The sequence below is a fragment of the Chinchilla lanigera genome, unplaced genomic scaffold (assembly GCF_000276665.1).
Source record: "Chinchilla lanigera isolate Chin_1 unplaced genomic scaffold, ChiLan1.0 scaffold00038, whole genome shotgun sequence".
Taxonomy (NCBI): domain Eukaryota; kingdom Metazoa; phylum Chordata; class Mammalia; order Rodentia; family Chinchillidae; genus Chinchilla; species Chinchilla lanigera.
Genome location: NW_004955439.1, coordinates 9,392,377 through 9,407,631, shown reverse-complemented (window position 1 = coordinate 9,407,631; position 15,255 = coordinate 9,392,377). Strand labels below are relative to the sequence as shown.

Genomic DNA, 15,255 nt, shown 5'->3' with positions numbered 1-15,255 from the left:
GAATTTCAGGACACTGAAATAAGAACAATCTCCTTAACAGGAAAGGAAAGGCTACCTTTTTAACTCTGGATTTAGAACTTTTATCTCAAAATCGTATCAGGGCAATCAGAGACAATGTGCAGTATAGAAAAATTTAAAAACTAAACAAAGAATTGTTTCCAGTATTTAAATTACCACAAATCTGTGCCTTTGAGTCATGAAGGTGTAGCTTAAAATATTGAACGCTAAATGATGGAAGAAATTAAATAAAGGATTTGAGAAATGAATCAAATTCTTGCTGATTTTCAAGGCAGAGAATATGTATTTTGTACTTCTTCAAGGCCACGTAAGAAAGCAAGTGGAATTTAAATCAGCTTAGTCAAAACATAATTGCTTGGTTCTCTAATTGAAATTGTTGGATCCAGACTTGGGACTACACTGCATACTGTATATTGCATTTTGTTTCATAATTTAGTTTTTGTGTCATTGAAAAAGGGATTTTAAAAAGCATTTTACTTGTATAAGGCTGATTTCAAAAAGGACCAAAAAATTCTGTTTTGCAAAATATATTTTAAACATTCATGGAAAAAATTAACTTCAGCTCATCAGTAATGGAAATTACCTTATTGTTCAAACCCTTCCACTCATCCACTGTATCTTCCAGTATCTTTTCTTGGTCCTGGGCCACAGCACGGAGGCGTGTCCAGCGCTGCCAGACAGTAGTTGTCGATCTGCTTAGGGTCGCTTTGCTTGCGTCATTTCCAGATTTCTCCAGTTGCGAAGCTTTTTCCTCTAGGGCCACAATTTTCTCATGAAAAGAGTCAACCTCTGACACTAATGCCTATGGTGAGGGTGGAGAAAAGAGAGACATGATAGATGAGAGACTGATTCTTTTCCAAATTCTAAGATTTAGGTGAAGCCCAGAATTAGCTGCAAAACAAAGCATTTCTATAGGAGTTAATTTTCTTTTGTAACTTACTTTTCATTTATTTTCTAAAGTGAATTAGCTTTGAATTTGTTTAAAGGTAAGGTGAATATTATTTATTTATTAAAAACAAAATCTTATTTGCTACCCAAGAGGCCATGCTTCCCATTTTTAAGAAGCATCAAAAATATAAGCAAGCAGAATTCGGTATTTCAGTATATCAGTCTTCCTTATATTGCTGTGATGGATGAGAAAGACTCAGTCATTTCTTTTTGAATTTTATTTAAATTGTCAATAGAAAGTATTTCCTGACATTTACTAAGGGCCACATCTTATCAGAAGCAAACTTCCCTGAATGTCTCTTTGAATGTTAGCCATGCATTTCCAGTGAGAATCCCCCCGCCCAAAATTAGCAGCATTCAATTATATGGAAACTTGTAAGAAATGCAATTAATTATCTATCATATTTAAGGAACCAAATAGAAGTAGAGATTTGATTTGTTTTTATAGCCATCATTAAAGAACCATTACAATTATAATTAAAATATTTTAAGAAAACAGCAATGTGTGCATACTCATTTGTAGCAGCATAATTCATAATAGTTAAAACTTAGAAGTGGCTTATATGTCCATCAGCAGATGAATGGATAAAGAAATGTATTGATACATAAGGGAGTACTATTCAGCCATAAAGTAGGATAAATTTGAGTCATTTTTAGGAAAATGGATTCACCTTGAGACTATTATGCTAAAATGAAATACATTAGGTACACAAGCTTAAATATAAGAGAGGCGCAAAGTAGAAATCATTTAAAAAATAAAAGCTAGGTAAAAGAAAACATGGATACAGATCTTTTGCAAATGCGAAGGGATCCAAAGACAGGGGGAGGGAGGAGGGAGGGGAAAAGGAAGGGAATAGAAGATTAAGAAATGTTAATTACATGTACCCACCTCCTAAGCCAAATGTAGACATTATGTACTGGTAACACGTAATAATAAATATTTTTTATAAAACTAAAAAAAAATCCCTGACCTTATGCTGTGACAATTTTTCTTCTGCTTCATGACTGGAAGATGTCTTCAACAAAGAAAATGCAGATAATTTCTTTTCAGCATCATTCATCAACTCAATAACCTCTTCCCTTGCTTTCTGATAATCTTGCCACTGCACCGTGCATCTTAAAAGATCCCAACAGAAATTAATAAGCAACATGACATCACCTACTTCTACACAGGGCTTTGGTGTCTGTATGTCTAAAGTCACTTAGGGAATGAACGCATACACTTGCATATACCATTAGTGTATTACTATTTTCTGTGTGAAAACTCACTTTGCTGAAATACAAGGCATTAAACCACTCTAAATACCTCTGCAAGAGCTCTAACTGGGCATGCGAGTCTTGGGTGATCCTCTGGTTCCTCTCTTCCAGGAAAGCCATTTTCTGTGCGAGGTCTTCTCTGCCAGTTGACTTGATGAGTGGGTCCAACCTGGCCACTAGGCCTTGGAGCTCCTCCAGATTACTGTGGAATTGATCCTCGGTACTGAAAAATTCCATGTGGCTTTTGAGATTTTCCTGCGCACTCTCCACGTCTAGGCCATTGCCTGCCAGCTGCAACATTTCTTGGGCATCCTCAAGCCAATCATTAGCTGCTTGAAAAACTTGATAATACCTTTGACACTGACTATACGTTTCAGTCAAGGTAGCCTGAAAAAGAGTGATTGCAAATATAATCAACTTACAACTGCAATATATCGGTAGGATATAGTTTCATTTTTTCCACTTCTTTTCTAGTTCTCGGTTCCATGAATGTACATGTATATATGATTTGATAACTTGGTGGAATTTTTTTGTGTGGTGCCACCCATCATCATCTTTTATTTTTCCTTCCACTGTTCTTGTTATAACTTTATCATTGTGATTAAAATAAATAAAAAAGAGCAGAAATGGAATACAAATTTATGCTGGTATCTTGAGTAGCTCTGAAAATTTCTCTACAGAAAGAAATATAATGCTTAGTGATATGTAGCAAGTTGAAGGGTTAGCACAGTACAGTTATACCTCAGCTGATGGAGTGTCTAACCAACACTATACGTTCAACTAGCATTCACCAGAGCACAGCGTGATTTCTAGCAGGAAACAGTATCCCATGAGTCTTGAACATTGACTACGATAGAAAAGTGTCAGTCTGGAAGGCTGGGCCCTTCAAATCTAGGAGGAAAGGCCAAACTCTAAACCAGTTATCAATGAATGGCTAAAATAAGCAAAGAAGACAAGCAGTGAGAAAATACAAGGGAGCTCTAAGGAAGAATGAAGATGGCAAATCCTCCTGGAAACTTCACCTTTAGTTATTTGAGTCAAGACAATCAGTAAAACAAGATGGCAGACATAGAGGTCTCTTACTATGTTTATGATTTGGACTAAAAAAATAGATTCAAAAGAAGTAACTTATATGACAGATGTTTCTCAAGAATGAAAACTTCATTTGCTACCCTTCACTCTAGGTCTATCTCTATTTACATCTATATCTACAGGGAAATAGTTTAAAAGTTTTTGACAATTTTTTAAGTTAACATGATAAGGTAAATGTATATCAAACACACTTTAAGATGTCAGGATTTTACATGATGAAGTTCATTAATATTTCACTCAAATTACGATAGAAGATTTACTAGTTAGTGTTAACTTTAATCTAGGTGGAAAGTAAAGGTAAAAAACGATAGCTAAGATTCATCAGGGGCTACCTCACATCAGGCCCTGTGCTAAGAAGAACCTGAGGGAAGTGTTATTGGTCCTCTGCCACAGAAGGAAAATTGAGAAGGATGTAAGTAATTAGCCCAAGGTCAAATAGCAGGGATGCAAGCTCAGGTTGTCTTCCTCCAAGGTGTTAGCTGCTACGTTATCTTGGAGAAAGTCTGTTAGGTAAACAGCTGACTGAAATCTCTTAGAATCAGAGTGTCTGAAGACACACAAAGGAAAAGTCAGGGGGCGGGGTGCACAAAAGGAATAAAAGAAGCAACCCTCTGGTGCTATTATATTTCTTTTTGTTCTTGAATGCACAGATCACATGAGATCCAGAGCAGCTGCACTTAGAGGCCGGTCTAGGAAGTTCTACTCGTGTTCCCATTTCTCCTTGCTGTCCCCAGGTTTTCTGCTGTGGTATGTAGGATACAAGAAAGCAAGACAAGGGAAGCATTCCTCTATGAGGAAGTGACAAAGCCAACTAACAGGTCATTCCACAGAGAAACAAGCCTGAGCATCAGGGTTTTGACTGTATTATCCACTTGCCTATCTCTTTTTGGAGATCCCCCATCCAGTATCCAAAAAATGCCAAGGTTCACATTATTTAAAGAAGGGTTTTGTTAATTATTCCTTGTCAACCAAATGTATTCATATTCTAATACAGTCATTCCCAGGTCTCTGTGGAAGATTAGTCCCAGAAATCCCCCACATACCAAAGTCCAAAGATGCTCCAGTCCCTTTCATAGTAAGGCATAGTATTTGTATATAAACTATGCACAGGGCTGAGGATGTAGCTCAGTGGCACAGTGCCTGCCTGACAAGCGCAAGGTCCTGAATTCGATTCCCAGTACCAAAAAAAAAAAAAAAAAACAAGAAAAATAACCTATGCACATTCTCCTTTATGCTTTAAATCATTTCTAGATACCTTACAATACCTAATGCAAGGTAAAGGCTGTGTGAAGAGATCTAGTCATGCACACTATTTTGTTTAGGGAATAACAACAAAGAAAAGAACTCTGTGCATGTTCAGATTTTTAAAAAATATTTTCTATCCGAAGTTGGTTGAATCTGCTAAGAGTTATATTATTAAAATCATCCACAGCCTCTCCAAATGTGAGAGAGAGAACAGAAATACGACACTAGCACAAGGAAAGTGAAGTAACACGGAAGCCCCATGAAATGAACATTATGTGCAAACACAAAAAATACATCCTGTCAAGTCACCACTGCAGATGGTTCTATATAGTATCATAAGAGAAATATTTAAGGAAGCAATTCTAACCAAGCAACCAACCAATCACTTGAAACAAAGCAAAAAAGCAAAAAGAAAACAGCCTTTTTCAGAACTTGTTTACAAATAAGCAAAGCGAAAGAGCCAAACCAAATGCTTTCTCCTGACCTGCCGGGCACGCAAAGCTTCCTGAATGTCCCCATCCAGCTCAGCGAGCTCTGCGAGCGTGTGCTCTAAGTCAGCAGAAATCAATTCCTTGGCTTTTGTGAATTTCTCCCTCTCCTTGTTACTCAGGGCGCTCATGATCCGCAAGCTGGACTGGACCTCCTCCTGATGGATCTGGATCTTGCGGATTTCCTCCTGGATGTCCTGGAGGCTGAGGTCCAGGCATATGGGCCCACCGAGCTCTGCCTTCACCCTCCGCAGCCAGTCCAGGGAGCGGCTCATCTCTGTCTGGAAGTCTCTGCTCTGCACCATTCGGCCCTCACACTCTGCCACTGTCTCTCCAACGCTGGAAGTCAACAGTGTCAGCTCCTCTTGCCAAGTGTGGACCTGATGCTTGGCTTTCTCATAAGCCGTGGGGTCCAGGAGCAAAGTGAGGTCCTCCACATGCAGGGCCACTCGCTTTAGCAGAATTCCCAAGTCCTGCAGGCTCCCAGCTAAGGAGTGATACATTTTGAGCTTCTCCTCTGCGGGCAAAGTCTCCTCATTCACTTTGGACTGCTCTGTTTTCACAGCATCTAGTTGTCTCTCTAGCTGTTGGCACATCTTTATGTGCTCCTTATAAGCACTCGTGGTGTCTTCTAATAAGCCTGCCCTTTGTTCTGCCTGTCGCTTTAGCCTGTGATATGAGGTGACAAGGTGCAACATCTTGTCTGGCTGCCAAGGTTGACCTGTGCTGCGAAAACTTTCTTTCTTCTGATTCAGCTCATCTACTGCTTCCCCAAGGGCCACCACCTCACCCCGAAGGGCCCTGCAGCCATCCTGAAGAGACAGAACCTCATCTACAACCAGGTCTGTGGGAATTTTCCTCATCTTTGAGAACTGATCTTCCAGTTCACTCAGAGCCTGGGTTGTCAATTCAATCAAGGAAGCATACTCTTTCCGAGCAAGAATTGTTTCTTGGACTTTATAGAACTTGTCTTTCGCCAAGGCAACAATGACATTAAATTGCTGGGGCAGAGCGTTTAGCTTTTCACTGAGATAGGAATGATCGACCTCATTCAGGGATGGTAACATGGCCTGCCCAGTTCTCTGGAGTGTAAGTAGCAGATTTTCATACTCTGGAGATTGCTCAAGGATGTGTTGGTATTTATCCAGTTGTGTGTGAAGCTCAGTGCTCTCATTCATGAGGTTAATTTCAGGAAATGTAACAATATCTGCTTGTTTGAGCCAATGACAAGCCTTATCAAAATCTTCCTTAAAATGCTTTCGGGAAACTAGATTCTTCTCTAGTTCTTGTAACCGATGACTGCACTTCTGTAAAACAGTGTCATAAACACTCTGCAGTTCCTGAAGCTTACCCAGCACTTCACCCTTTTCCTGCTCTGTGATTCCTTTCATTAATTCTCGACCCTGGGCCCAAAGTCCAGTGACTTCGTTTTGGTAGGTCTTGAGGCTGGCTTGTGCACTCCTACACGTTTTAACTTGCTTGCTCACATCGTCTGGTAAGAGGCAGATGTGTTCGCGGAACATGATCTTCCGCTCATGTTGCTGAATTTGGCTGGTTGCCTGGAATACGGCCAGCAGGAACTGGGTTTTTTCAGACAAGGCTTTGTTTAAGTACTTTCTTCTCTGGCCCACTAAGTCACTGAGGCAGTTCACATGCCTCTGTGCATCAGAGAGCACCTTCTGGATCACCTTCCGCTCGTTGAGCCCAAGATCTGCCATCACTCTGTCGGCGTCCTTTATGAGTGACTTCAGAAGCAACTGTTTGGCTTCCAGCTCACTGCAGATGGCCAGGTGGTCCATGAGAAGGCTCTGTACCATATCAGGTGGGGGACTCTGCCTCAGAGCCTCAGCAATGTTGGGTTGTTGCTCCTCTGCCCACTCCATTAGCTCCTGAAACCTGGACTGCACCACACTGAGCTCCTCTAAGTTCGTGACTGACACTTGGATTTTTCTTTGAACCAGGACCTCAAGCTGAAGCCAGCGTTGTTCAAAATGACTTGTCTGTTCTTTGATTAATTCCTTGTCATCGAGATTCAGGTGTTCTATCAGTTTTTGCTTTTGATCCTTCAGATCTTCAATGGCATGCTTCCTCTCCTGCAGGTCCAAGGCTAACTTCTTCAAAGCTTCCAAGTGGACAGCTGTGCTCTCTGCATCAGATCTGTAAATATATTGAAATACACAAGAGCAAATTAGTCTCTATCATTTCATCATTTAAGTGGGTGTTCTTAGCTTAGGATCATTGTGAGTAGTTCAAGTCATGGTTTATTGACAGATGCATTGTGATTATTATGGAACACAAGTGTCTGAGTTATTTTTCTCTTGTTGCTGAGAAAAAATACCCAATGCCCAAAATTAAGGAATGAAAGGTTTATTTAGCTCACAATTTGTGGCAGTTTCAGTCCATAATCAGCTGGCTTCAGGGCAGGGTGGCATGGTGAGGGACAAGAGTTCAAGGCAGCAGAAGACAGCAAAAGCAACAAGAGCAAAAAAGGGGGAGAGAAAGCCTCTTTTCCTCCCTTGTATTGTATGCAGGCTACCTGCCCTAGGGGACTATGATGCTCACATCACTTCCAAGCCCTCCTCTTGAACAGGTTGAGGATGTTTACCAAGTGAGGACCCTAGACCCCTACTGAGTCACTTAGCTAAGATTCTAAACTTCTCACATTGACACAATGTATCAACCATTGCAACAAGATTGATTGATCTATTTCTATCTAAATCAAGTTGCCTAGCTACATCTCTACCCTCCTTTTACCGATTAATGAGCCCTTCAATCATACCTAACATATACTTTTAGCTTACTGTAGCTCTCACTGATTATGCAGAATTGGCATACTAATAAGATCACTTGATGATCTGAGCAATATTAAACACTGAGAAATATTAATCTACTGCTTTCTTGAAAATGGCATTTAAAAAAATTAATAAGTGATTCAAGATTTACTTGCTTTTTTATGGGCATAAGATCCAAAAAGCAACAGAGCACTGGTGGCTCTAAGTATAACTAATGGCTCTAAGAGTTACTCGGCTGCGTGCCTTGATACTTTTGAACAGTTGTGTACTTAGGTTTTTGAAATCTTTAAAAACAAGTGCGAAATACTTGAAAAGAATTCTCAAGCTTTTGATTTTAGAGCACTCTTAAGAAGTGGCATCTTATAGTCTCTCACATTTACAAAATGACCAGTTCTGAAGTGTGCAAAGAAAGGTTGGTGGGGAGTGTGATGAATTCTGTCCTGAACACACTAGGTCTGAGGCATTTGTAGCCACAAATATGGGGCTTTATGTGGAGATAGACTGGGTTTATCCTGGGGACCAATTAGATACTGAGCATCAAAAAAGGGTAAACATATTGGAAAACATTGCACAAAAACAAACACAAGAAGTTCACCACGATGTAACAATATCTAGAATAATATTGGGTGTTTCTTATTGCAGCAAACTCAAAAATCTCAGCAGAAGTAAAGCTTTTAAGAATTATATTGATCAAAAGTATGAAAATGCTTTCATATGCTGACCCTGTGCATGTGTGGTGGGGACAGCCTTACTTTTCAAAGAAAACAGCTAAGAGGGGTTCAATCACTATAAAATCTCAAGGGAAAAAGATAACTAAATTTGGATGGTTTACTGTATTTTTAGAATATGAATAAGCTTAACTGAATTATATAGAATATGCTACTTTATGACTTGATAGAAACCTCTGGAGCTTATCTGTTCAGGAAGGATTCACTTCATGACCTCATAGATGGTAGCCCCATGATCAGTAAACAAAACTAGAAATATTCTTAGGATAGGCCTTAAGGTCATAGAATAATAGTCTTTGGAATATTTTTGAGGTCACAGAGAAAAAGTATTATTATTTTCTATCTTTTTTTCTCCTGGTATAGTACTAGAGATTGAGTGCAGAGCCTTTCCACTGAGATAATCATCTTTCTATTTTATTTTGAGACAGGGTCTTGCTAAATCACTAGGTTGTCCACAGTGGTTTGAATATGTGATCCTCTTGCCTCAGCCTATCAGAATACTGGGCTTACAGAGGTACACCACCACACCTGACTAAAGAGTGCTGTTTTTAAACATTTTTCTTTTGGTTGCTGGTAATTAATACTAAGCTCATAAGTCTGTATCTATTTAACAACAGTAGGTTTTTTAAGTTTTGCCAGTATCGATACTTGTAGGTAACAATGGTAACAATACAAAGTTTTAAATTTTTAAAGAGATTAAGACATTTCTGGCTTAGCGTTATGGTGACCCACTGGAGAACTTCAATTACCTGGCCAAGTTATCCCATTCTGTAGTGAATTTTTCTAAGAAGGCTTCGACAACATTCATACGGTCATGGTAATCTCTTGTTCTCTGAAGGTCCTCCTCCCTTTGTGAACATAGTTTGTCTGACTGAAGGCACAGATCCAGCCACTGCTCATTTAAGTGACTTATTTCCTTGTGCTCAGAAGACTCCTGCTTCTTTGTTAACTTGTTCACCTTTTCTAAGATGGTGCTCAGGGACGCCTGTTTGCACTGCAGTTGTTTAGCAAAATCCTGAAGAAAAATCACAAAAACTAGGTAATGCATAATGAACCCTCCTCAACAAACAGACCGAATGAATACCTCAGTAGAGAGGGATGTAATATCTCAAGGAAGTTAGAAATCATTTTAATATAAAAAAACTGAAGAGAAACTCTAAAATTCACCATCCTGCTTTATAAACCTAAATTCTCAACTATATGTGAATCAGAGCAACCGTGGTATTTTCTTTCACTGTGTTATTTTTAGAAGTGTCAAGAGGAACTGATTAATGTGAAAGTGTTATCATCATTAAAGAAAAAATATCTTACATTGAAGTGAGACCTTCATTCTCTAAAACACTTTAAAGATTTCATGTTTTGGAGGGGAAAAGAAAACTATGTCACTTTCTATTTCTTTTGGCAAAATATCCTACTAGAAAACACATATAACCCATAATTTTAGAGAAAAAATAAATCTTAAGGCCTGTTGAAAATCTGAACTTACATCAAATCAAGTGAATATATTTAAAATTATTTTCTATTATATTTTAATATTATAAACATGAGTAATATTTCTGTTACACTTTAATCATACACACATTAAATATATAATTAATCAACAGAAAACAATTCTATAGTTTTAGAAACATGGGAGTGAGGACTAATAAGGCTTAGTGATTGCTTAGCAACAGTCTTCTGGCTCTGTAAGCTAAATTACAGCTTCTTTACTCAGGAATAAATACAGTAAATGTTCTGTGACAAAAATGGATATTTTGAACACAATTTCTTTCTTTCTTTCTTTCTTTCTTTCTTTCTTTCTTTCTTTCTTTCTTTCTTTCTTTCTTTCTCTCCTTCCTTCTTTCTTTCTTTCTTTCTATCTTTCTTTCTTTCTCTCTCTCTCTCTCTTTCTCCCTCCCTTCCTTCTTTCATCTCTCTATGCTGCCCAGGGTGGCCCAGAACTACAGCTCTAGTGTTGATCCTGTTCAGCTTCCTGAGTAGCTGGGAACGCAGGTACGAGCCACTGCATATGGGAGATTATATATATATAAGTTTCCTGTGTGACCTGCCTTTTCCCGACACCAAAAGAAGCCTGTTCAGGATCTCTGTCTTTAAGTAGTTGTGCTGGTGTCTAAAGATTGACAGACAACCAGGTATATTGAAGTGAATATGCTGAATACATTTTAACATTTCTACTGCCGTGGCCTCCTTTATTTCCAGAGTGGGCTAAGTTGTCCTACCCTCTAAGAAAATTTTTCTGAGAACGCTTCAATGACATTCACACAGTCATGGTAATCTCTTGTTCTCTGAGGGTCCTGTTTCCTTTGTGAACACAGCCTCTCTGACTAAAAGCACAGATCCAGCCACTGGTCACTTGATTAATTGATTTCTACCTTTACTTGGGCAACCATGTTCTGGGCAATATTTAGCTCCAGTTCAGAGTGCCTCCTCTTCATATTCTGCAGCTGCTGATCGGCGTCCTGAAGGTAAATCCACAGCTCGGCCTTCAGGTGCTTGATCTCTTCCCAGCCCTGCGTTAAGTTCTGTGCCTGAGCGAGCCTTTGTTCAATCTTGAGAAAACACAGCAGTAAAAGTTATCAGCCATAGAGAGAAGCATCTATGTTCAACGAATCAGAGATTCAGCCCCTCAGCTGGTTCTCATGCATAGACAGACACACACATGTATATGCATGTGTGCATGAGTGTACACGCACACATACGGATGAATCTGAAAAAGCATTTCTCTGTTTGCTTCAAGAAAAGTAGATTTTCTTTTGGAGTTAGCATTTCTAAAAGCTTTAAATGGGTAAGAATTATTCCAGGTGATTTTAATCAGTGTTGTGACGCTCCAAGCAACTCTTAGCAATTATTAGATTAGAAGTTGTCCTGATGGTTTTGCCCATTGTGTTTTTCCATAAACATATCTGTCTCCCCCTCCCCCCCCGTACCAGAAATTGAACTCACGACCTTGCACTTGCCAGGCAGGTGCTGTGCCGCTGAGCTAAATCCCCAGCCCCTTCCGTAAACATATTTGTTTGACTCATGAATTTGGTTCCAGGGTACCTGGAAAAGACCTATATTCTTCTCTGCTGCACATTTCTCTTCCCTTTTGAAACTCTGAGTTATTAATATTTCAGATATATATTTAGATCTGCTTTGCTGGTCTTTGAAACTGTATAATTTGCTTCAAAGAACTAGTTTTATAAAACATACAGATTATACCATCTTTCATAAGGATTCAGAGGCAGGTTGATTTTAATAATCTGAAAGAGGAAAACCTTATTACAGCAAGACATTTTTCTTTTTGATCATTTTACTACTATGTAAATATTTCATAAGTTAAATACAAAACCTAGTCTAATTTTTCTTTTACACTTGAATGTGTTCGTGAAAATGTTGAAGGCTGCAGTGGTAATCGCATAAGCACAGGGCTCCTGAGCTGCTGTCTGTCCTATGTGGTCGGGAACTCATCACTCATCCTAATCCCTCCCACCGAGGCCAGATCCAGCTTCAGAGTACTACGTCAGGCGTGCTACTTGTTTACCTAGATTTTTTAAAAAAAGAGTCAAGATGTCCTTCACATAAGGAGTATGTGAAGGAAAAGGTAAAAAAAGGACAAAAACTGTGGAAAAATAGGAAAGAAAAAAAGACAGTGGTAATTAAGTAGCAAAGAGGAAGAAGCAGTGAGAAGCAAATGAATGGGACTAAGTGATCCAGCTGCAATTCAGAGTCATTCGTATCAGTGTGCTTATATTTCTTTGACTTGTTTGAAATTCAAATATTGACTTATTACAATGGCCATACAAATGTTATGGCACTAATAACCCAAGAGGTATTTTCTTTAGACATCACTTACAACATTCTAGCAAGAGAACATAATGAAATAGAAAATTCAATGTATTTTTCAGTATGTTTACCATTTGCTCTGTTTGTTGAATGTCTTTGGCTGTGGTTTTTACTGAGGAATTTGATAAGTCACACATGGAACAGAGGAGATCCAAGTAAGTCCTTGCTTGCTCCTGCAAAGCTCTGAAGTGTTTGACCTGGGAATAAAGGCAATTGCCAGAGTGAGATAGATGTGCGCACTATTTAGGTAGCAAATATCTGTGCCATTGCTAGGATTCTCTTGACATTTCAAATATAATCTCTGTTATATTATTTTTTTCACCATTTCTTTGACCATTGTTAGTGATTCACAGGAGATAATTCAAAGCACATTGATAGGAGCTATGCTGTCTACCATTTGCTTCTCATTTTAAGGAAGGTTGTCTGCATGGTTTGGGAAAGAGGAAAACCCAGGCCACTTCTCTAGGCCTCGCGATTCTCTGCCACATTCTCACTTATGTTTCATTTCAGAGCAAGAACCCACAGTCTGCTTTGGTTTGTTTCCTAATATGCTTTTGCATATTCTGGAGACAAGGCCATGGTCAGAGGGAGTTTGGAGGTTCAGTGCAGTGAGCCACAACAGATGGCTGGGCTTATTTTCTCTGCTGGAATTTCACTGGCTGCTCTTCCATGCTACAAGCCCCCAGGAAAGGCTTCTGTAACTGGAGTTCTACCGCTTTCACAGAAACACAGGAATGTGTGTCTCTGCAGTGCTCTCTTGGTCCCTGGGTACAACTGATTCTGCAGATTATAGTAAATCTGGTCTTGTTCTTGCAAAAGGTCATTAAGATTAATGCTTTTTTCTCCCTCTTTTCTTTCTTTTCCTAGTAAAAAAAGAGAAAAATGAAGCTTTATTCTCAATTGTCCTGAATAAAATAAATTTGTAAAAAAGAGTGCCAAGGAAAAGAATGACTAAAGGAAGCCCAGTCTAATGAAATTGCAGAATATAGACAGCCTTTAATTCCTTTTTATTCCCTCAAAAAGAGCCACGTTTCACTTGTCCTGATGCTCTTCTTTATACAATATAATATAGATACTTATAAGAACTATCTCATCACATAAATAATGTAAATCATTTAAGCCAGAAAGTACTTTGGGAATGAATTAAGTAGACACATTGTGTATGGAGATTAAATGAACTAGAGCACTATATTAATCTAGTTTCTAGTAAGAAAATGGAATTATTTATTTAATACCATTAATTCATGTCTGGCAGCAATAACTTTTGTAACTAAATTCTCCTAAAATATCTTTCCACAAAGTTAATGCTGCATTTAAATGCTGCTTAGTGCAAAATTTTATTTATTTTTTTTAGATATGATTATTTAAATTTTAAAGAGAATAAAAAAATCACAAAATAACAACAACGTAGACAACAACAAAATGATATAAAAACAATAAAAATGATACAGGGCTTCAAAAAAAATGGTAGGAATTAGCAGTGGTTGTTATATTACATATTGTTATCTTGAATGAACTTTCTCAGGTTACCAGATGTAAGAAAGCAAGATTGATCAAACCATTAAAGAGAATTTAAAAAAATAAAATAAACATTAGAAACAATACAGAGTTTCATTAAACAAGATGGTAGGAATTCACCAATAGTTGCTATGCTGAATATTGTCTTCAAATTAGTTGTTCAGATTATCAGATATAAGCATGCAAAACTGGTCACAAAAAATTTAAGCATTAACTATTTCTTTCAATAAACCAATAGACAGCACAAGTACAACTATCCCAGTTATTTAGTGCAAAATTAAAAAAAAAAAACTACTTCTCTTGTATTCTGATGACGTCTCAGCAGCAAAATTTTAAGCTTATGGATATCATATTAATATGCAATAAGTCCTTTTCTTGATGACAGTTAACATTCCAGATTTTGGTATCCACAAGGATCCTTGAATCAGCCTCCCATAGAAATGAAGGAACTACTATCCTTATCATAGTCACTTTATATAGTAGGAAATGGGCTCAAAAAAATCAAGTGGTTTAGCTTTTAGAGTTCACCTTTGGTTACGGAGCTCATATTCTTTCTATTCTATAAGGGCAACACATCATCCTGGCTGGATCATGAATGGGAGCAGAGCCGAGCTCACACCTTACTTATACTTTTATATTCCCAGGAGCCAGCTCAGTTTGGCACATCAGAGATACTTAACAGGTTTTGATGGAATGAACGACTCATAAGAATAACAAACATTCGGGAGTCTACCACCTGCTTAACAGCTTCCGCCCGGCTGAGAGGTGGCTGCGGACTTGGCTTCAGGTCTGGCTGGACTGTGGAAAGCCAGGCCTGGCACTGCTGCAGGGTGTCTTGCCGGCTGACATGCTTCTGAAGTTCATGTTCTAGACTCTGGTACACCTGAGGCAGAACAGTGATGCCGAGATTGTGAGAGAAGCCATCTACCTCTATAAACATCATAGGAATTAAATGAAGTGCATTGACTGATCCATTTCAATGAATTTTCTCCCTGGACTCTCCAATACCACATCCATATCTAAGGTGGTTGCGTGTGTGCAGTTAAGAAATGTTGCAAAATGCAGTGGGCACTCCCCGGTTTATAATTTCTAAATCCACACATCACCTTTGTAATATATTCACTAGGGGAAGAGAAAACAAGCAAAATTCATGTAACCGTCAAAATGTGTTAGAATGCATGAAATCAACAAAGTACATGTCCATAAACACACAAAGTCACAAATTTTTGCAGATTTTCTCCAAGTGATGTATTGTTTTCCCACTTTTTATTAGTACATGTTTCTAGGACATAATGTTTATGTTCCTTGTGAGAAATTAATACAAGGACATAATACATCTTAATT

General features: G+C 38.4%; 1 protein-coding gene across 3 annotated transcripts in view; it reads right to left on the bottom strand.

Annotated features, from left to right (window-relative positions):
- Syne1 (spectrin repeat containing, nuclear envelope 1) overlaps positions 1–15,255 on the bottom strand; it is a gene marked incomplete in the record, with an annotated part of 442,886 nt that overhangs the window by 166,481 nt on the left and 261,150 nt on the right. For all 3 annotated transcript variants that reach the window (XM_013517312.1, XM_013517313.1, XM_013517314.1), the window contains 8 exon segments: positions 602–820; positions 1,938–2,082; positions 2,273–2,610; positions 5,045–7,205; positions 9,318–9,583; positions 10,941–11,117; positions 12,465–12,590; positions 14,648–14,794. In XM_013517312.1, coding sequence (XP_013372766.1) covers positions 602–820; positions 1,938–2,082; positions 2,273–2,610; positions 5,045–7,205; positions 9,318–9,583; positions 10,941–11,117; positions 12,465–12,590; positions 14,648–14,794 — 3,579 coding nt within the window.